The 17722-nt window shown below is 37.3% G+C and overlaps 1 protein-coding gene across 7 annotated transcripts in view; it reads right to left on the bottom strand.

Annotated features, from left to right (window-relative positions):
- Positions 1–17722, bottom strand: part of RPRD2 (regulation of nuclear pre-mRNA domain containing 2) — a 97611-nt gene that overhangs the window by 27768 nt on the left and 52121 nt on the right. For 4 of the 7 annotated variants that reach the window (XM_042953844.1, XM_042953841.1, XM_042953845.1 and 1 more), the window contains exons 3-7: positions 6555–6655; positions 5615–5692; positions 4034–4086; positions 3302–3428; positions 823–998 (exon numbers count right to left, since the gene is read on the bottom strand). In XM_042953844.1, coding sequence (XP_042809778.1) covers positions 823–998; positions 3302–3428; positions 4034–4086; positions 5615–5692; positions 6555–6655 — 535 coding nt within the window. The remainder of the gene's footprint in view (positions 1–822; positions 999–3301; positions 3429–4033; positions 4087–5614; positions 5693–6554; positions 6656–17722) is intronic. The other 3 variants (XM_042953842.1, XM_042953846.1, XM_042953848.1) reach the window with 1 other exon arrangement.

Below are 17722 nucleotides of genomic sequence, written 5' to 3'. Positions count from 1 at the left end.
ACATTTGTTGGGATGAGCACTGGGTGTTACACATAGGGGATGAATCACTGGAATCTACTCCTGAAATCATTATTGTACTCTATGCTAACTGACTGGGATGTAAATTAAAAAATAAAAATAAATAAAAAATAAAAAAATTAAATATAAGGGTTCTATAATGTTGGGAGAAGGAGGAAGGGGCATATAAGTGAAAGCCTCATTTGTCATACCAAGAAGTCAACAGGTATTTCTTAAATAGGATAACTCAAGAAAGAACAATATAGGCATATTATTCAGAAATATGAAGGTAAATGTCAAAGAAAATTAGCTAAATGAGATAAAAGGGATTGCTTCTAGTAAGTGGGACTGGTGGGATCTACTCTACTGTATATGCTTTTATAACCATATATATCAATTAAAACTATTTAAAAAAAATAAGTATAAAACAGATAGGTTCTTTCAGAGGTCACTAGTAACAGAATGTCTCCATCCAGTTTTGTGGTGAAACAAGAAAGTGTATATACTTCTGCCCAATTCTATATCCTGAAACAGTAGCTTGGCACATGCCCTTTGAAATGCTAAAACATAAGGCTTCATAGCAAAGCTCAATGGTCAGGGTATCTGTGAACTTTAGTGTCAGAAAGAACCAGGTCTTAATTTAGACGCTTCCACTTGCTGGCTCTATCACTTTGCACAAGGGTCACTCTTCTTCTTTAAAAGTAACTTCTTCATCCATGAACTGGAGGAAATAATGTTTACCCCTGGAGTTAGAGAACCCTTATAGTTAACAGTCGCTGATTTATAGTAAGCAATTGATACATGTTAGGTTTAATTATTACTTACATTGGCCACCACTTTTACTTCTTTGTACTGTGCTTCATAGAAAATTCCAGCATTTTCCAGTGCTTCTGTTAATGAGGGCCCATTTTTCACCTGCTTATCTAAACCATTCACAAATTCCTCGAGCTTGGAACTTGCCTCTTCAAATTCTTTGGAGAACTTCTTTCCCCCTGTCTTATCTAAAATAACAGAGGAAGTATTCGTTTCAGGATAAAACAGAAAACGTAAAAAAATGTAATCTTTTGAAGAAAACCCCTCTTTACATAACTTGTGAACCTCTTCTTGCTGTGTTAGTATGTAATATTCTCAGTCTCAGTTTCACTTAAGGTGAAGCTTCTCCAAATCACAAAACCCACAAAACATATTATTAAAACAATTCATGTGAACCTGCTAGAGTGCAGCCAAGAGTATATCATGAAGGCTCCTGTAATTAAGGTGAAAAAAAGAAAGTTCAGCTAAAAGGAAGTGTGTTGACTGTTTTTCTTCGAAAATTGGATGCTGAGCTGCTAATTAGGAGTATCAGGATGAGGCTCGATTCTGTTCACTTAGATTCACTATGGAATGTGAGAAAATGGGAGGTTCAGAAAAGTAAAGATGAAGACTGAAGATATATCACAGTAAAAATTCTTCCTTCCTACCTGAAGATCCCTGATAATTTGTTATCAGCAGACTACAAATCACGAATTGTTTTTTCAATAATAGTGATAGTACAAAATGTTACTCTCCTAACTATCCCCATCTTTCCCAGTGACTACCAGAACATGGCTTCAGATGTGGGTACAAATTTTGACTTTGCTTTTTATCAGCTGTATAACTTGTGCAAGTTATAATCAGTGTTCAGTTACAACCTGAAGCCTCAGATTTCTCGTGTACAGAATGGAAGTTTTTAATATGCTTCTGGGTTGTTGTGAGTATTAAATTAGGTAACAATTGTTAGATTTAAAGTATGGTGCAAAGGGGTGCCTGTGTGGCTCAGTCAGTTAAGAGTCCACCTTCAGCTCACATCACAATCTCATGGTTAGTTAGTGAGTTCGAGCCCCATGTTGGGCTCTGTGCTGACAGCTCAGAGCCTGAAGCCTGCTTCGGATTCTGTGTCTCCCTCTCCCTCCACCCCTCCCCCACTTGTGCTCGGTCTCTCAAAACTAAATAAATGTTAAAAAAAAAAAAAAGTTTTTAAAGTATGGTGCAAGAACAAAACAGGTGCCAAAATGAATAGTTGGCAGCCATTTACTCATGATTTCAAAAATATTTATCAAATGCCTATTATGTAGCAGGCATTACTCTAGGTACTAGGATACTGCATGAACAAATAAGGATAATTTCTACCTTCACGAGATTTACATTCTAACACTTTTTTTTTTTTAAGTTTATTTATTTTGAGAGAGAGAGAAAGTGTGAGTTGGGAAGGGGCAGAGAGAGAGGGAGAAAGAGAAAATCCCAAGCAGGCTCCGTGCTGTCAGCTCAGAGCCTGATGTGGGGGTTTGAACTCACGAACCATGAGATCATGACCTGAACCAAACTCAGACACTTAACTGACTGAGCCACCCACGCAATCCTCTAGTACATTATTAATTTATTATTTATAATTTACAACCCAAGGAAAAGAGACCAACTAACTAGATGTTATGGGGCATTACACTGACCTTACTAAAGAACATACCCAGGGGTACCTGGGTGGTTCAGTCAACTGAGCATCTGACTCTTGAGTTTGGCTCAGGTCACGATCCCAAGGTTGTAGGATCAAATCCCATGTCGGGCTCTGTACTGAATGTGGAGCCTGCTCAAAATTCTCTCCCTCCCTGGGGTGCCTGGGTGGCTCAGTCGGTTAAGTGTTCGACTTCAGCTCAGGTCATGATCTAATGGTCCGTGAGTTCAAGCCCCTCGTCGGACTCTGTGCTGTCAGTTCAGAGCCTGGAGCCTGCTTCGGATTCTGTGTCTTCCTCTCTCTCTGCCCTTCCCCCACTCATTCTATGTCTCTATCGAAAAATGAATAAACGTTAAAAAAGAAAAATTAAGAAGATTCTCTCCCTCCTTCCCTCTGTCCCTCTCCCCAGCTCATGCTCGCTCTCTGGAATAGATAAACTTTAAAAAATAAAAAATAAATAAAGAACATACCCAAGCCACATTATCACACATGTGAAATACATTTGTCTATATATAACCTAACACAGCAAGAAAGCACTAGAAGTAAGGAGAGGGAAAGAATTGTTTTATGATTTTTTTTAGATTTCTTTTTTCCCCTGCTTTATTGAGATACAATTAAAATATAACACTGGGTAAGTGTAAGGTATGCGATGTCAAAGACAGGACTTTACTTATGAAATTCATATGCATGAAATCACTACCTGGAAAACCAGAAGTGCCACAACTGGTCTCCAAAATCTAAGGTTCTCTTTAGGGGAGAAGCCAGTCTGATCATTGAAAAATTACAGACCTGGGAACAAAATCTGAGGTATTCTATTTAAAAAGATGTAAGTATTACCTTTTAAACACTTCAGAGTTTCTGTGCTGCACACATCCACCCTCATAGTCGACAGCTGTTTTTCCTTCAACTCTATCTGATCCTCTGAGCGCTTGTACAGTAACAGCTCTTCAATGAGGGCCTGGGACTGAACACAGACCAGAATCATATTCATTTATGAAATCATTCATTTACTCTATCTATTCCCATTAACATAAAACATGTCTAAAACCTAACAAAACCAAGAGGAAAGAGGCTCTTTGCACTTCCTCATAATCAGAGATATTAATACCAATTTTCATAACAAAACTGTATTTTTAGTTGTATACTTTACAAGATCCTATCCTTGATTATTCAAAGCTAATTGATGCATACAAAGTTAAGGCTAAGACAAAGGTCCATTTATATCTTCCTTAAATTTTAATGAGATACACATAGTGTTATGTTAACTCTAAGCAAGTTCTAATTTAGTAGTACTTCACCAAAGGATGAACCCCTTGTCGGGGGCCTCGGCTGGTAATAGAACCTGGCTGGTCATAGATATTCTGGAAGAAGGTTAATTTTTCCATTAAGGCAACATATAAAACTCTATGTAATATAATCCCAATCTAGATTGCTTCAGAACAGTTGAAACTTGTTTAAAATATAACTGATGTACAACTGAATAAAAATAAATTTTACTGGACTATATAGGGAACTATAACAAAATGGGTGAATAAAGCTTTGGCATGTTAAATGCATTCTTTAACTTACTCGAAATTCGGCAACTATCTTAGACTTGAGAGCAGCTTTTGGATTCGTGGATGCTGTTGAATTAAATAAAAGGTCATTAAGAATACAGACACAAAAAGTTGACAAATAGTGAGGAAGTTTTTCAGGTCTATAATTAAGGGTGTATTTATGAACATATATCAAATATGCACATTTAAGTAATAATATAATTCCTAGAATAAGTATTTCTGTAATATTTCATATTCCTTGAATATTCATATTCCTCAGATATGAAATTTCAACACTTCCACGCATGGCCAATATAAAAATGTACTCTTTATTTATTTAATTTAAAAATGTTTATTTTTGAGAGAATGAACACAAGCAGGGGAGGGGGGGATGAGGGGCGGGGGGGCAGAGGATCCAAAGCAGGCTCTGTGTTGACAGCAGCGAGCTCGATGCAGGGCTTGAACTCATGAACCGCGAGATCATGACCTGAGCTGAAGTCAGACACTCAACCCACTCAGCCACCCAGGCGCCCCTAAAAATATACTATTTAGGTACATCTAACCTACTTACCTCCAACAGACCCTTTAAATCACAAAGTCCTAGAATTATGGATTTGGAGATTCTGAGATACATGAAGTACCTTGTTTCCTAGTCTAAGAGGATCTCAGTACCTCAAATTAAGAGTGTTCAGGAGCAGGACATCCAATTAATCCTGAGCACTGGCTGAAGAAAATTGCTTACAAACATCAACTCTATTCCTACGATTTAAGCTTTGGATTTCTTTTTCTGCTGACTCAATTCACAGCAAAAACAGGCAGGGAGAGTTCTAAGCACATTACCGCTGTGGTTCAACTTGGGCTGAAATGATGACTCTTGCTCTTCCTAAGCATGCAACTTATGAGCAAAAGGATGTCAGGACTCCCTTAATCATGATGAATATCATATACTTGCTGGAGTGAAACCATCCCAAGTGTCTTGTTTTACCTCCCAATTCTTACTGTCTTCTACCTCGTTCCCTCCATACCAAGTCCTTCTCAATATTCCACAGTTTGGCCCACAGCAGCCTATCACATGCAGAATTCCACTCCCTTGATCTCATGCTGGGTAAACATGATAAACATAGCAGGAGCTCCTGTTAGAGAGTGGGCTTCTGGCCAGGATTTGAGGCCCATGTCTAATCTGGTAGAGTGTCCCCAAATCTGAAGGATTTCATGGCTCCCACATAAATGCTTCTTAATGCCTAGTCTCCTCTTCAGCTCTGTTGTTTAATGCCAGCTGCCTCTACCTTCATATATCTTTCAGTCTGAGAGTTAGCCTGGGCACTATCAAGCATTTTTCTTCTTTCACTCCCCCAACTACTCTTGAATCTTCACTCATTTAAACCCTTTTTCTGCATTTCCTTTGTTTAAAAGTAGGGGTTTTTTTTGTTTTTGTTTTTTTAAAGAAGTAACTCCATGATGGCTTGTTTAATATAAGTCACTGGGTCACTCTCCCAGGCCTGGAAAACACAGGCTTCCCCATGGTTTATGCCAGGTACGATGTCAAATGGTCTACATTTTCTTCTGCTCCAAAAAGAGGAGGTAATTTTATATTAGTTGAGATTTTGTTCCTTACTTTGTGATTTCTTCCACTGCTTATTCGGTTGTTTGTTCAGATTTTCTTTCAGCTGCTTCTGAGTTTTGAAAGTGGTACCTGGAAAACATTTCAGTTTTTGCAATCTGGCATTATGGGAAGCTGTTCTGTCTGTCCACTTCAGTGTCAAAGTTGTAGCATTGAAAAAAGGCAATCCGAGACTGTGTGTTGTTTCTTTCTTTCTTTTCCTTTCATTTTTATAAAAAAAATAAAAACACCCACCAGATCTAAGAAGCTGTCAAATAAACATGATTTCTATCATCAATAAAGTCACTGATTTTTGAGAAGAATAGGGCAGGAAGCTTAAAAATACTAGTTACCACATTCAAATGAAGAATTTAACAGCTTCTTAGAAGATGCTATTTTTAAAGCAAATTTCTAATCAAATAATGTCAAGGTGTCAGATATCACCAACTTCCATTTAATGACTCAAGTAAATACACCTAATACATCAGAAGTAAGTAACTTCATAAAAATAAATACACAATTTATTGCAAATCTAAACCAAAACAGAGACTAAAGAATGCTTAATATATATGCTTAGTATCAAATAGCTTACTGGAAACTGAAACCCCATAAAAAAAATCCTCCAACAGTAAATGGACAGGGCAGTAATTGTTAAAACATGAACAGTTAAAAATGCTCAAAGTAAAGTAAGTGTAGGAAAATAATCAGCCATCATCACGTAATATGCATGACTTTCTCTAGTCAATACAAACAAAATCCAACCCTCCCCAAACCAATTCTATTTAAATTTTAATTCAAACAGATTTTTGTAAGTATTTAATTTTAAACAAATAGGGCCCAATTCAAAACTTTATTTTTCATTGTTATGCAACAGGCCTACATCTATAAAATATATTTAATTTTAAAGACTCAATGATTTTTTTTTTTTTTTTTTTAGGAGAGAAAATACACTTACTCAAAGCTTCTCTCAGTGCCATTATCATTTCTTCTGGGTACACATTTCTATCTTCCCAGATTTTGAAGATTCGTTCTATAGACTTAGAGACAGATGGATCCCTGAGAAGAAAAAGTGACACAGACATATAAAAATGTGAATTTATATCTCAAACTAGAAATCTGAAACAAAATTATTTTCCAAATGTCTTCTGATGTTTAAGATATATTTTTTTTTTCCAGGGTGCCTGGGTGGCTCAGTCAGTTGAGTGTCTGACTCTTGACTTCAGCTCGGGTTGATTCCAGGGTTGTGGGATCAAGCCCTACGTTCAGCTCCACACTGAGCATGGAGCCTATTTAAGATATTTTCTCTCTCTCTCTCTCTCCCTCCCCCCGCTGCCCCCTCCCCTGCTCGCATGCTCTCTTCCTAAATAAATAAATAAATAAATAAATAAATATTTTTCCCTACAGTGTCTAGTAAGCTAAAATCTTCACTCTTTTGCCAAAACATAAGAGACTCTTAAAAACTGAGAACAAACTGAGGGTTGATGGGGGGTGGGAGGGAGGGGAGGGTGAGTGATGGGTTCTGAGGAGGGCACCTGTTGCAATGAGCACTGGGTGTTGTATGGAAACCAATTTGACAATAAATTTCATATTTAAAAAAAATCTTTACTCTTAAAAATTTTTCATTTTCATTTAAATTTTTAAAAATTAAAGTACAGTTGACACATTAAGATCATAAACATTCTTATTTAACACTTTTTATCAATGACGTTTATGAGGTTATGGACAGTGCACTAAGCCTTCTGACGGATATGAAGTTATGAGGGCTGGTCCACGTGCTCACTGATGCAACTGGCATTCCAAAAGAGCAGGTGAATTTAATAAAATGAAATCTAAGGGGCGCCTGGGTGGCGCAGTCGGTTAAGCGTCCGACTTCAGCCAGGTCACGATCTCGCGGTCCGTGAGTTCGAGCCCCGCGTCAGGCTCTGGGCTGATGGCTCGGAGCCTGGAGCCTGTTTCCGATTCTGTGTCTCCCTCTCTCTCTGCCCCTCCCCCGTTCATGCTCTGTCTCTCTCTGTCCCAAAAATAAATAAAAAAACGTTGAAAAAAAATTTAAAAAAAAAAAAAAAAAAAAATGAAATCTAATATAGAAGCATCTGGCCCCCCAACCAACTATACTAGTACAGAATGAGAGTACAGTGTTTGGCAATGCTATAAAGTGTGCTTTTTCTTAAAGGTATAGTTGGAAATAATCATGAATCAATCATGTACTGTAACAAGTTTTTCAGAAGGCTATCCCCTAATACTGTAAGAAAACATATCTAGAATGAGGGAGGGGAGGGTTATCACTTTCCTGTTTGCTTTACAGATGGGAGTTCTGCATCAGCTGGTCATCATACTTTAAGGAGGAATATTGTTAAAGTAGAAGTATTTGATTACTAGGAAGCAAAAATTAAACAATTATCAGGAAGCAAAAATTAAAATCATGTCTTACCTGAAACTGTAGAAGAAAAACAATGCAAAAGAAACAAACCAAAACAAAACAAAAAGACAAAATGGGAACTTAATCTCTTCCCAGGTGAATCTACCAACCCATATGGAGACTGAAGATAAAAAACTGAGTGATACCGGTTTTATGGCTCCTTTCAAGCAGGAGACTCTTTAAATCTGTAACATCATGTATCACAAAAGACTTTTTAACCAAATAACAGCATGTATAGGAAAGAGAAAATTGTATTAAACTTCTACAGATATTTTCTACGGATTTATGAACCAAGGCACTCTATTCTCATTTCTTGTTTTTTATGCTGATAATCTTCCTCTCATATACATTTATATATATATATATATATTTATATATATATATTTTTATATATATATTACATATAATAGTATATATAGTATTTACACAGTAATATTATAGTAGTATATAGTATATATAAGTATGTTATATTTTATAACCACTATAATATAAATACTATATATAATATATACACATTATACTATACATATTATGTGTATACATAACACTGAAATAATTATGGGAAAGTATAAAGAAAAACTTGACTGATTTTCACCAAATGGAGATTTACAGTCTACCAACTTCAGTATTCTACCTTTAAGTCTTTTTTTCCAATATGGATGCTACTATTGTATATGAAACCAATTTTATATTATGTATGTGTGTGTCCATAACTGTATTCTATTCTTTTCATTTAATGAAACAAGCATTTCCCAATGTTCCAATCAATTCCTTATAAAAATTACTTTTAAATTTTTTATGTTTATTTATTTTTGAGAGAAAAAGAGAGAGAGACAGAGTGTGAGCAGGAGAGGGGCAGAGATAGAGGAAGACACAGAATCTGTAGCAGGTTCCAGGCTCTGAGCTGTCAGCACTGAGCCCAACGCAAGGATCGAACCGAACCCATGGACCGTGAGATCATAACCTGAGATGAAGTTGGACACTCAACCGATTGAGCCACCCTTGCATCCCTAAAAATTACTTTTATAATGACAATACTCTATCATCCAAAATTTATCACCTGCCTACTGTTACGTATACTTAGGGTTATTTCTAGATTTGTTACTTTAATTAATACTGCAATAAGTATTTTTTGATCCAAGTCTTTCTCCTTAATAATGCCAAAATGTTTTTTTCTAAGAGGGTTATACTACAACCACCAGTGTAAACATACTGTTCACCAGTATATATCACCAAACTTCTGCAGCAATGGTTGGTCTCACTTCAATTTGTATTCCTAATCCCAATTTAACCATTTTACCCTCTTAAAAAATTTTTACTCTCAAAAATGTCATTATACTTAGAATCACCCCAGACCTAAAAAATTTTCAAGATTTTGCCACATTTTCTTCATCTATCTTTTCTTTGTTACAGTATTTTTTCCTTTTCATTTTTTTACACTGAAGATTTATTTTTTAGTTTATTTATTTTTGAGAGAGAGCAAGCAAATACAAGCGGGGGAGGGGCAGAGAGAGGAAAGAGTGAGACACAATCCAAAGCAAGCTCCAGGCTCTGAGCTGACAGCACAGAGCCCAATGTGGGGCTCGAATCCATGAACTGTGAAATCATGACCTGAGCTGAAGTTGGATGCTTAACCAACTGAGCCACCCACATGCCCCAAACTGAAGGCTTATTTATTTATTTTTTATTTTAGAGAAAGAGAGAGAGCATGCATGAGCGGGAGAGAGGGGAAGAGGGAGAGAGAGAATCTTAAGCAGGCTCCACGCTCAGCATGGAGCCAGATGCAGGGCTCGATGTAACTAACCGTGAGATCGTGACCTGAGCTGAAATCAAGAGTCAGAGGCTTAATTGAGCCACCCAAGCACCCCAAGATTTTATTTTTAAGTAATCTCTACACCCAATGTTGGGCTTGAACTTGTAACCCCAAGATCAAGAGTCACATGCTCCACCAACTAAGCCAGGCAGGTGCCACTTTGTTGCACTACAGTAAAACTTTGGTTTGTGAGCACAGTTCGTTCTAGAAACATGCTTGTAAACCAAAGCACTCGTATATCAAAGTGAATTTCAAGAACCATCGGGTCAGTTGTGATCATGTGACATTCGGCATCATATACTATTCATATTGCGAGACATCACTCATTTATCAAGTTAAAATTTGTTAGAAATGTTTGCTCACTTTGAGGAACAGTCACAATACAAGTTACATTCAAGGTTTTACTGTATTTTATTTTTTTTAATTTTTTTTAATGTTTATTTATTTTTGAGACAGAGAGAGACAGAGTACGAATGGGGGAGGGTCAGAGAGAGAGGGAGACACAGAATCTGAAGCAGGCTCCAGGCTCTGAGCTGTCAGCACAGAGCCCGACGTGGGGCTCGAACTCACGGACCATGAGATCATGACCTGAGCCGAAGTCGGACACTTAACCGACTGAGCCACCCAGGTGCCCCAAGGTTTTACTGTATTTTAAAGCAAATCCCAGTTATCATGTCATTTTGCCCCTACTCTAAAAAAATTCTAACAGTTGGTTATACAACAACAGTGTTACTATCATGCCTAATAAAATTAACAATAATTCACTGGCACCATCTTCATTTGTTCTACAATCAAATTTCCTTGAATGTTTAAAAAATGTCCACTTATGGTTGGTTTGTTTGAATTGGGATTCAAAGAAGGTCAACACATTGCATTTGGTTATGTCTCTTAAATCTTTTTTAATCTAGAGCAATTAGATTACATTGTTCTCAGTATTTTTCCCATGCCATTTACTAATGCTAAAGTTGAGGGGTCAGCTCTCCAGCAGAACATTCCACACTCTAGCTTTATTTATTTGCTTCTGTTGGTGTCATTTAACTTGTTCCACTGCCTGAATTTCTTCTAGATGAAAATTATTTGCATTACATACATGCTTAAATTTGGGAGAGTGAATACTTAACTAATGATACTATATACTCTATACTGTATCCTATCAGGACATACACAAATGTCTGGATACCCCACCTTTAATAACACTAAAACTGATCAATGGAATGAGGTAATATTTTCTCTTGTGAACTGTGCCTATCTGATCACTAGCATTTTAGTGTTTATCTAAGGATTAAGTTTTATATATAAAATATTAATTATTTTGCCAACATTACAAATACCTTTGCCCATTCTGCACTTTAATTAAAAAAAAAATTTTTAATGTTTATTTATTTATTTATTATTATTATTTTTTAATGTTTATTTGTTTTTGAGACAGAGAGAGACAGAGCATGAACGGGGGAAGGTCAGAGAGAGGGAGACACAGAATCTGAAACAGGCTCCAGGCTCTGAGCTGTCAGCACAGAGCCCGACGTGGGGCTCAAACTCACGGACTGCGAGATCATGACCTGAGCTGAAGTCGGCCGCCTAACTGACTGAGCCACCCAGGCGCCCCTAGATTTTATTTTTTAAGGGCCACCTGGGTGGCTCGGTCGGCTGAGTGGCCCAACTCTGGATTTCAGCTCAGCTCATGATACCAGGGCTGTGGGATCAAGTCCCGCATGGGGCTCTGTGCTGAGCATGGAGCCTGCTTGGGATTCTTTCTCTCTCTCTCTCTCTCTCTCTCTCTCTCTCTCTCTCTCTCTCTCTCTCTCTCTCTCTCCCTCCCTCCCTCTCTCTCTCTCTCTCATCTTCTGCCCCTCCCCACTTTCTCTCTCTCTCTCTAAAGAAAATTAAAAATTAACAACAACAAAAAACTTTCTAAAAGATTTTATTTTTAAAGTAATCTCTATACCTGACATAGGGCTTGAACTTAACCCTGAGACCAAGAGTCCCATGCTCCACCAACTGAGCCAGCCAGGTATCTCTAGGTTTCTTCATTTGTAAAAGTGATTTTTAATAATTTGTTGGCTCTAAAATTCCTAAATTTGTTCATTATTTATACAAACACAGAACTCTCAAACTTCTACAATTCAACCATCCCTCTCTCATATTTAGGAATTCTGTGAAAATAAAACCGAAACAAAACCCAGAATGGCAGTTTTATTTACCTTGTTATTCTAGGCCTCTATTTTAGCCATTACTGATCACAATCTCAATTTCTACAGAATGTACAATTATTACCACATACAACACAAGAAATTAATTATAAACTGTGTTGTTTGACTTATAAGTAACAAACAACAAGCTGACCTTATAGAATTGCTAAGATATCCAACAGATGCTTCCTTTGCTAGCACCCCCCATTTCTGACTTTAAAACAGCGAAGTATTGGCAAATTATTTCAAAGCATAAAGTTGATGAAGAGTACAGAAGGATGGGGTGCCTAGGTGGCTCAGTCAGTTGGGTTTCAGATTCTTGGTTTCGGCTCAGGTCATGGTCTTGCGATTTTGTGGATTCAGGCCCTATGTGGGGCTCTGCACTGGCAGTGTGGAGCCTGCCTGGAGTTGTCTCTCTCTTCCGCTCTCTCTCTGCCCCTCCCCCACTCACGTTCTTTCAGAATAAATACACTTAAAAAAAAAGAAAAAGAGTACAGGAGGAGGTGCCCAGGAATCACAGTCAAAATAAACAGAGCTAAACAGCACAATCTTGTACCTCACTCAGGGGAGTATTTTTGATCAATATCTTATTTCTGGGATTTCATGTGTCAGGTGCTTAGTGAATATTTGCTAACTGACTGAATGGAAGACTAAATAATAAGTCAACTTAAGGAAATAATCAGTATTTAATCAAAAAACCTTGGAGTTTAGAAATTAGATGAAGATAGATTTTACCTCTAAAATCTTTTTTATTTTTTATCTTATCTTTTTTATTTGCCTATAACAAATATTTTCCCTAGTGTGTCACTTGTCATTAATTTTATGGTGTCTTATATAATGCAGAACTCTAATGCTGATGTAATTAAATTCATAAATATTTTATTATCAGTTCTTTGTGTCTTTATAAGAGCTTTTTAACCATTAGAATCATAAAAGTAGATTTGTTTCTAACATTTTTCTAATTATAAATTTTTTTTAATGTTTATTTATTTTTGAGAGAGAGAGAGAAGAGAGTGGGAGCAAGTAGGGGAGGGGCAGCAAGAGAGGGGGAAAGAGGATCTATAGCAGAGAGCCTATGGTGGGGCTCAAACTCATGAACTGTGGGATCATGACCTAAATTCAAGTCAGATGCTTAACCAACTGAGCCACCCAGGTGCCCGTGTTTCTAACATTTTAAAAGTTTTGTTTTATACACTAAGGCAATTTATTTGGAATATATTTGTGTGTAAGGTATAGAAAAACATTTAATATTTAATTTTATTTTTTCTGCACGGAAAGCCTACGTTCCAAACTCACTTATTGAAGAGTTCATTTTCCCCCCAATGATTTGTAATGCACTTCTACTATTACAACTTCTCCCACACATGTATAGTTCCATTTCTGGGCTTTCTGTTTTATTCCTTAAATCTATCCTTACACTGATACTACATTCATTTATAATTACTATAGTCAAATAATAAATCTTGATGTTTCGTAAGTTAAGTCCTACTCACTGCTAACCAACAGTCTTGGCTACTTCTAGACATTGACTCTTCTATATGAACTTTAGAATCAGCATAACAAGTTTCTTTAAATGTCCTATTGGGATTTTTATTAAAGTGTACTATACTTACATGCTATTACCTTTTGTAACAGTTTATAATTTTCTCCAGAGAAGTCTTAACACCCTTTTATTCTAGATACCAAATATGGCTTTATAACTTTTGTTACTGTTATGAATGTTTTTCTATATTTTTTGGTTGGTTATTTCTGACATATTGAAATAACCTATTGATTCCTAGATGTTGATTTGTACCCAGCAACCCTGCTAAATCCTTTTTAGCCCTTGGATTTCCTATGAAGCTAATGGCAAAGTCTCCATATATCTTTTTACAGTTTTATGATCCCATTGGTTACATTCTATAATTCTTTAACAACTACAAATTAGATTTACAAAGTAAGTATAAAGCAAATACCATGGGAACCTGGGTGGGTGGCTCAGTCAATTAGGCTTCTTACTCTTGATTTCGGCTCAGGTCATGATCTCAAGAGTTCTTGGGTTTGAGCCCCATGTGGGGCTCTGTGCTGATAGTGCAGAGCCTGGTTTGGATTCTCTGTCTTCTTCTCTCTTATCTCTCCCCTGCTTGCACTCTCTCTTTTAACAACAAATTACAAATTGCAATGCAAGCATGATAACATATAAATTGTTTTCATTTTATCAAGCCTATAATACTTACTATTCAATTATTTCACCATTTTTCTTCATCTACATTACTGAAAATATTTTTCACAGCGTATGGTGAAATCATTAGTGCCTTCACCTGATGCAAAAATTATGTATATATTAAAGCCATATTTAATCTGTTCTCATTAGCTTCTGATAAAGTAGTATCATCTCATGCCAAAATATGCAATCACCAAAAAAAACAAAAACAAAAAACCCCACACCAAAAAAAAACACACCAAAAAATGCAATCACAAACACATTAACACAGCTACTGAAAATGAGTTACAGAACTGCTATAAAATATTCATACAGGGGCATGGCCAATTTTCTTAAAAAAATTTTTTTTAACATTTATTTTTGAGAGACAGAGACAGAGCACGAGATGGGTAGAAGCAGAGAGAGAGAGAGAGAGAGAGAGGGAGACACAATCTGAAGCAGGCTCCAGGCTCCAAGCTGCCAGCACAGAGCCCGATGTGGGACTCAAACCCATGAACCACGAGATCATAACCTGGATTGAAGCTGGACACTTAACTGACCGAGCCACCCAGGCACCCCACCAATTTTCTTAATGTTAGGTGCTGACTTCCTTAATGATTTCCTTATATTTCTTCTGTGGGATGGCTTGATAGAATCCATTTTATTAATACCAACAAATAGTTGTTTCATACCCCATGTGTAAGCCAAAAGGGCATGCTCATAGGTCTGACCATTCTTGGAGTTACTTTCTTCAAATTCACCAAACACCAGCAGCAACAATCAGGACAGCACAGTCAGCCTGAGATGTACCTGTAATCGTGTTTTCTATAAAGTCTGTGTCCTGGAGCATACTGAGGGTCACATAAGACTTGCTGTCTTTAATTTTCACAGGGAGGTATCAATGGTGATGCCATGGTCACATTCAGCTTTCAATTTATCGAAGATCCAGGAGTACTTGAAGGAGCCCATTCCCATAAAAGCAGCTGCTTTCTCTTATTTTTCATCCCATCACATTTGTGATCAAGTGGCCAGCAGTGGCAGACTTGTTTTCCAACAACAACCAGTGTTGATATAAATCCTCTCCTTTACCATTCTGGCTTGGCTTTAGCGGTGGTTTTCATGACACTTGTGTTCGGGTGGCAAACCCATTGCAAAACAGGGGGATGTTCTTATGGAAAGATTTCTGACTGCTGATCGAATTTATTCGGTGGTTATAGGATTATTAAGTCCTCAATTTTTTCTTTGAGCCATTTTAGTTACTTGTATTTTTGATGAACTTAACCATACTGTCTAAATTTCCAAATTCACTGGAATAAAGCCGTTCCTATTATTCTTTTATGGTCTGGAACATCTGTAATCATACCCACCTTCTACATTCTTTTTTCAAAGTTTTATTTATTTAAGTATTTACTCTACACCCCACATGGGGCTCAAACTCATGACCCCAAGATCAAGAGTCATATGCTCAAGCGACTGAGCCACCCAGGTGCCCCAAGAACAGAGCCACCCAGGTGTCCCCAATTTCCTATCTTAAAGTAGTTTTGTATCATTTATTATCAGTATTCTCATCTGCAAAATGAAGATAATACTTTTTGCCTCTAATTATATTATATAATTGGTTTGAGAGTCAAAGAATAACAAACATGGAAAGGAATGTGTTAAATTATATACTAATGTAAAAATATTTTTAAAAGAAGGGTCACAACAGTGATTTGGTAACATTAATTTGTTAATAATAATCACAGGAGTAATCGTTATTGTCAACCTCAACATCACAGCAGCAACTAACACTTATTAAGTGTTCATTATATGCCAGTGGCTTTTCTAAGCACTCTCTCTATATAATATTAACTCATTTAGTTCCCACACTCTATGGGGTGGGTACTATTATTGGCAGATTTATACAGATAAGAATATACAGATAAAAAAACTGATGCTAATTTATTTTTTTTATGGGTTTGATGTGGAAACCCACTAGTTTTATTTACTTTTCTTTTTCAAGTTTTTATTTAAATTCCAGTTAGTTGGGGCGCCTGGGTGGCGCAGTCGGTTAAGCGTCTGACTTTAGCCAGGTCACGATCTCACGGTCCATGAGTTCGAGCCCCGCGTCAGGCTCTGGGCTGATGGCTCAGAGCCTGGAGCCTGTTTCCGATTCTGTGTCTCCCTCTCTCTCTGTCCCTCCCCCGTTCATGCTCTGTCTCTCTCTGTCCCAAAAATAAATAAACGTTGAAAAAAAAAAAATTAAAAATAAATTCCAGTTAGTTAACATTTAGTATAATATTGGTTTCAGTAGTAGAGTTTTGTGATTCATTCACTTACATACAACACCCAGTGCTCACCACAAGTACCCTCCTTAATACCCATTTAGCTTACCCCCTTCCCACCTCCCCTAAATTGAGGCTAATTTATATTGCCTAAAGTTATATAGCTGGAAGGTGGCAGAACCAGGATTCAAACCCATGTACACTGGTTCCAGAGCCTATAGTGTTAAATCATCATAGCCTGAAGTGAATGAAAAGGATATCAGACACTGAGAAAGTAGTTAGAAGAATATCATAATAATATAAATACATCAAATAGAGATGATAATGGGAAATTTAAAGGCAGAGAGAAAAGGAGGGAGAAATAGGAAAATAATCAGCCTCTGGTAACTAAGAAATGTAGAGACAAGAATTTAAATTACTAAGGGGCCATTATAAGATGAAAAACTGTAAGTAAGACATTTTAAAAAAATGAAAAAAAGGGGCGCCTGGGTGCTGGTTAAGCATCTGACTCTTGATCTCAGGTTGTGATCTCACAGTTTGTGAGATCAAGCCCCCTGTGGGGCTCATGCCGACAGTATGGAGCCTGCTTGGGATTCTCTCTACCCTGCCCCCTCTCCTGCTGGGCTCTTTCTCTCTCTCTCTCAAATAATCACTTAAAAAAATGAAAAAATGTAAGTTAAGTTTAGGCGGACTATACCGTAAAATAGAAGTAACAGGTGGCTGGGTGTCTGGGTGGCTTAGTCTATTAAGTGTCCAGCTTTAGTCCAGGTCATGATCTTGCGGTTCATGAGTTTGAGCCTCATATCGGGCTCTGTGCTGACAGCTCAGAGCCTGGAGCCTGCTTCGGATTCTGTGTCTCCCTCTCTCTCTGCCCTCCCCCCACTCACACTCTATCTCAGTCTCAAAAATAAATAATATTAAAAAAATTAACAACAACAAAAACAAATAATCCAGTGAAGAAATGGGCAAAAGACATGAATAGACACTTCTCTGAAGAAGACATCCGATGGCCAACTGACACGTGAAAAAATGCTCAACATCACTCATCATCAGGGAAATACAAATCAAAACCACAATGAGATACCACCTCACACCAGTCAGAATGGCTAACATTAACAACTCAGGCAACAACAGATGTGGGTGAGGAGGCAGAGAAAGAGGATCTCTTTTGCATTGCTGGTGGGAATGCAAGCTGGTGCAGCCACTCTGGAAAACAGTATGGAACTTCCTCAAAAAATTAAAAATAGAACTACCCT

The sequence above is a fragment of the Panthera leo genome, chromosome C1 (genome assembly GCF_018350215.1).
Source record: "Panthera leo isolate Ple1 chromosome C1, P.leo_Ple1_pat1.1, whole genome shotgun sequence".
Classification (NCBI taxonomy): Eukaryota; Metazoa; Chordata; class Mammalia; order Carnivora; family Felidae; genus Panthera; species Panthera leo.
Note: the sequence above shows the minus strand (reverse complement) of the source record. Positions and strands in the feature narration are given on the sequence as shown.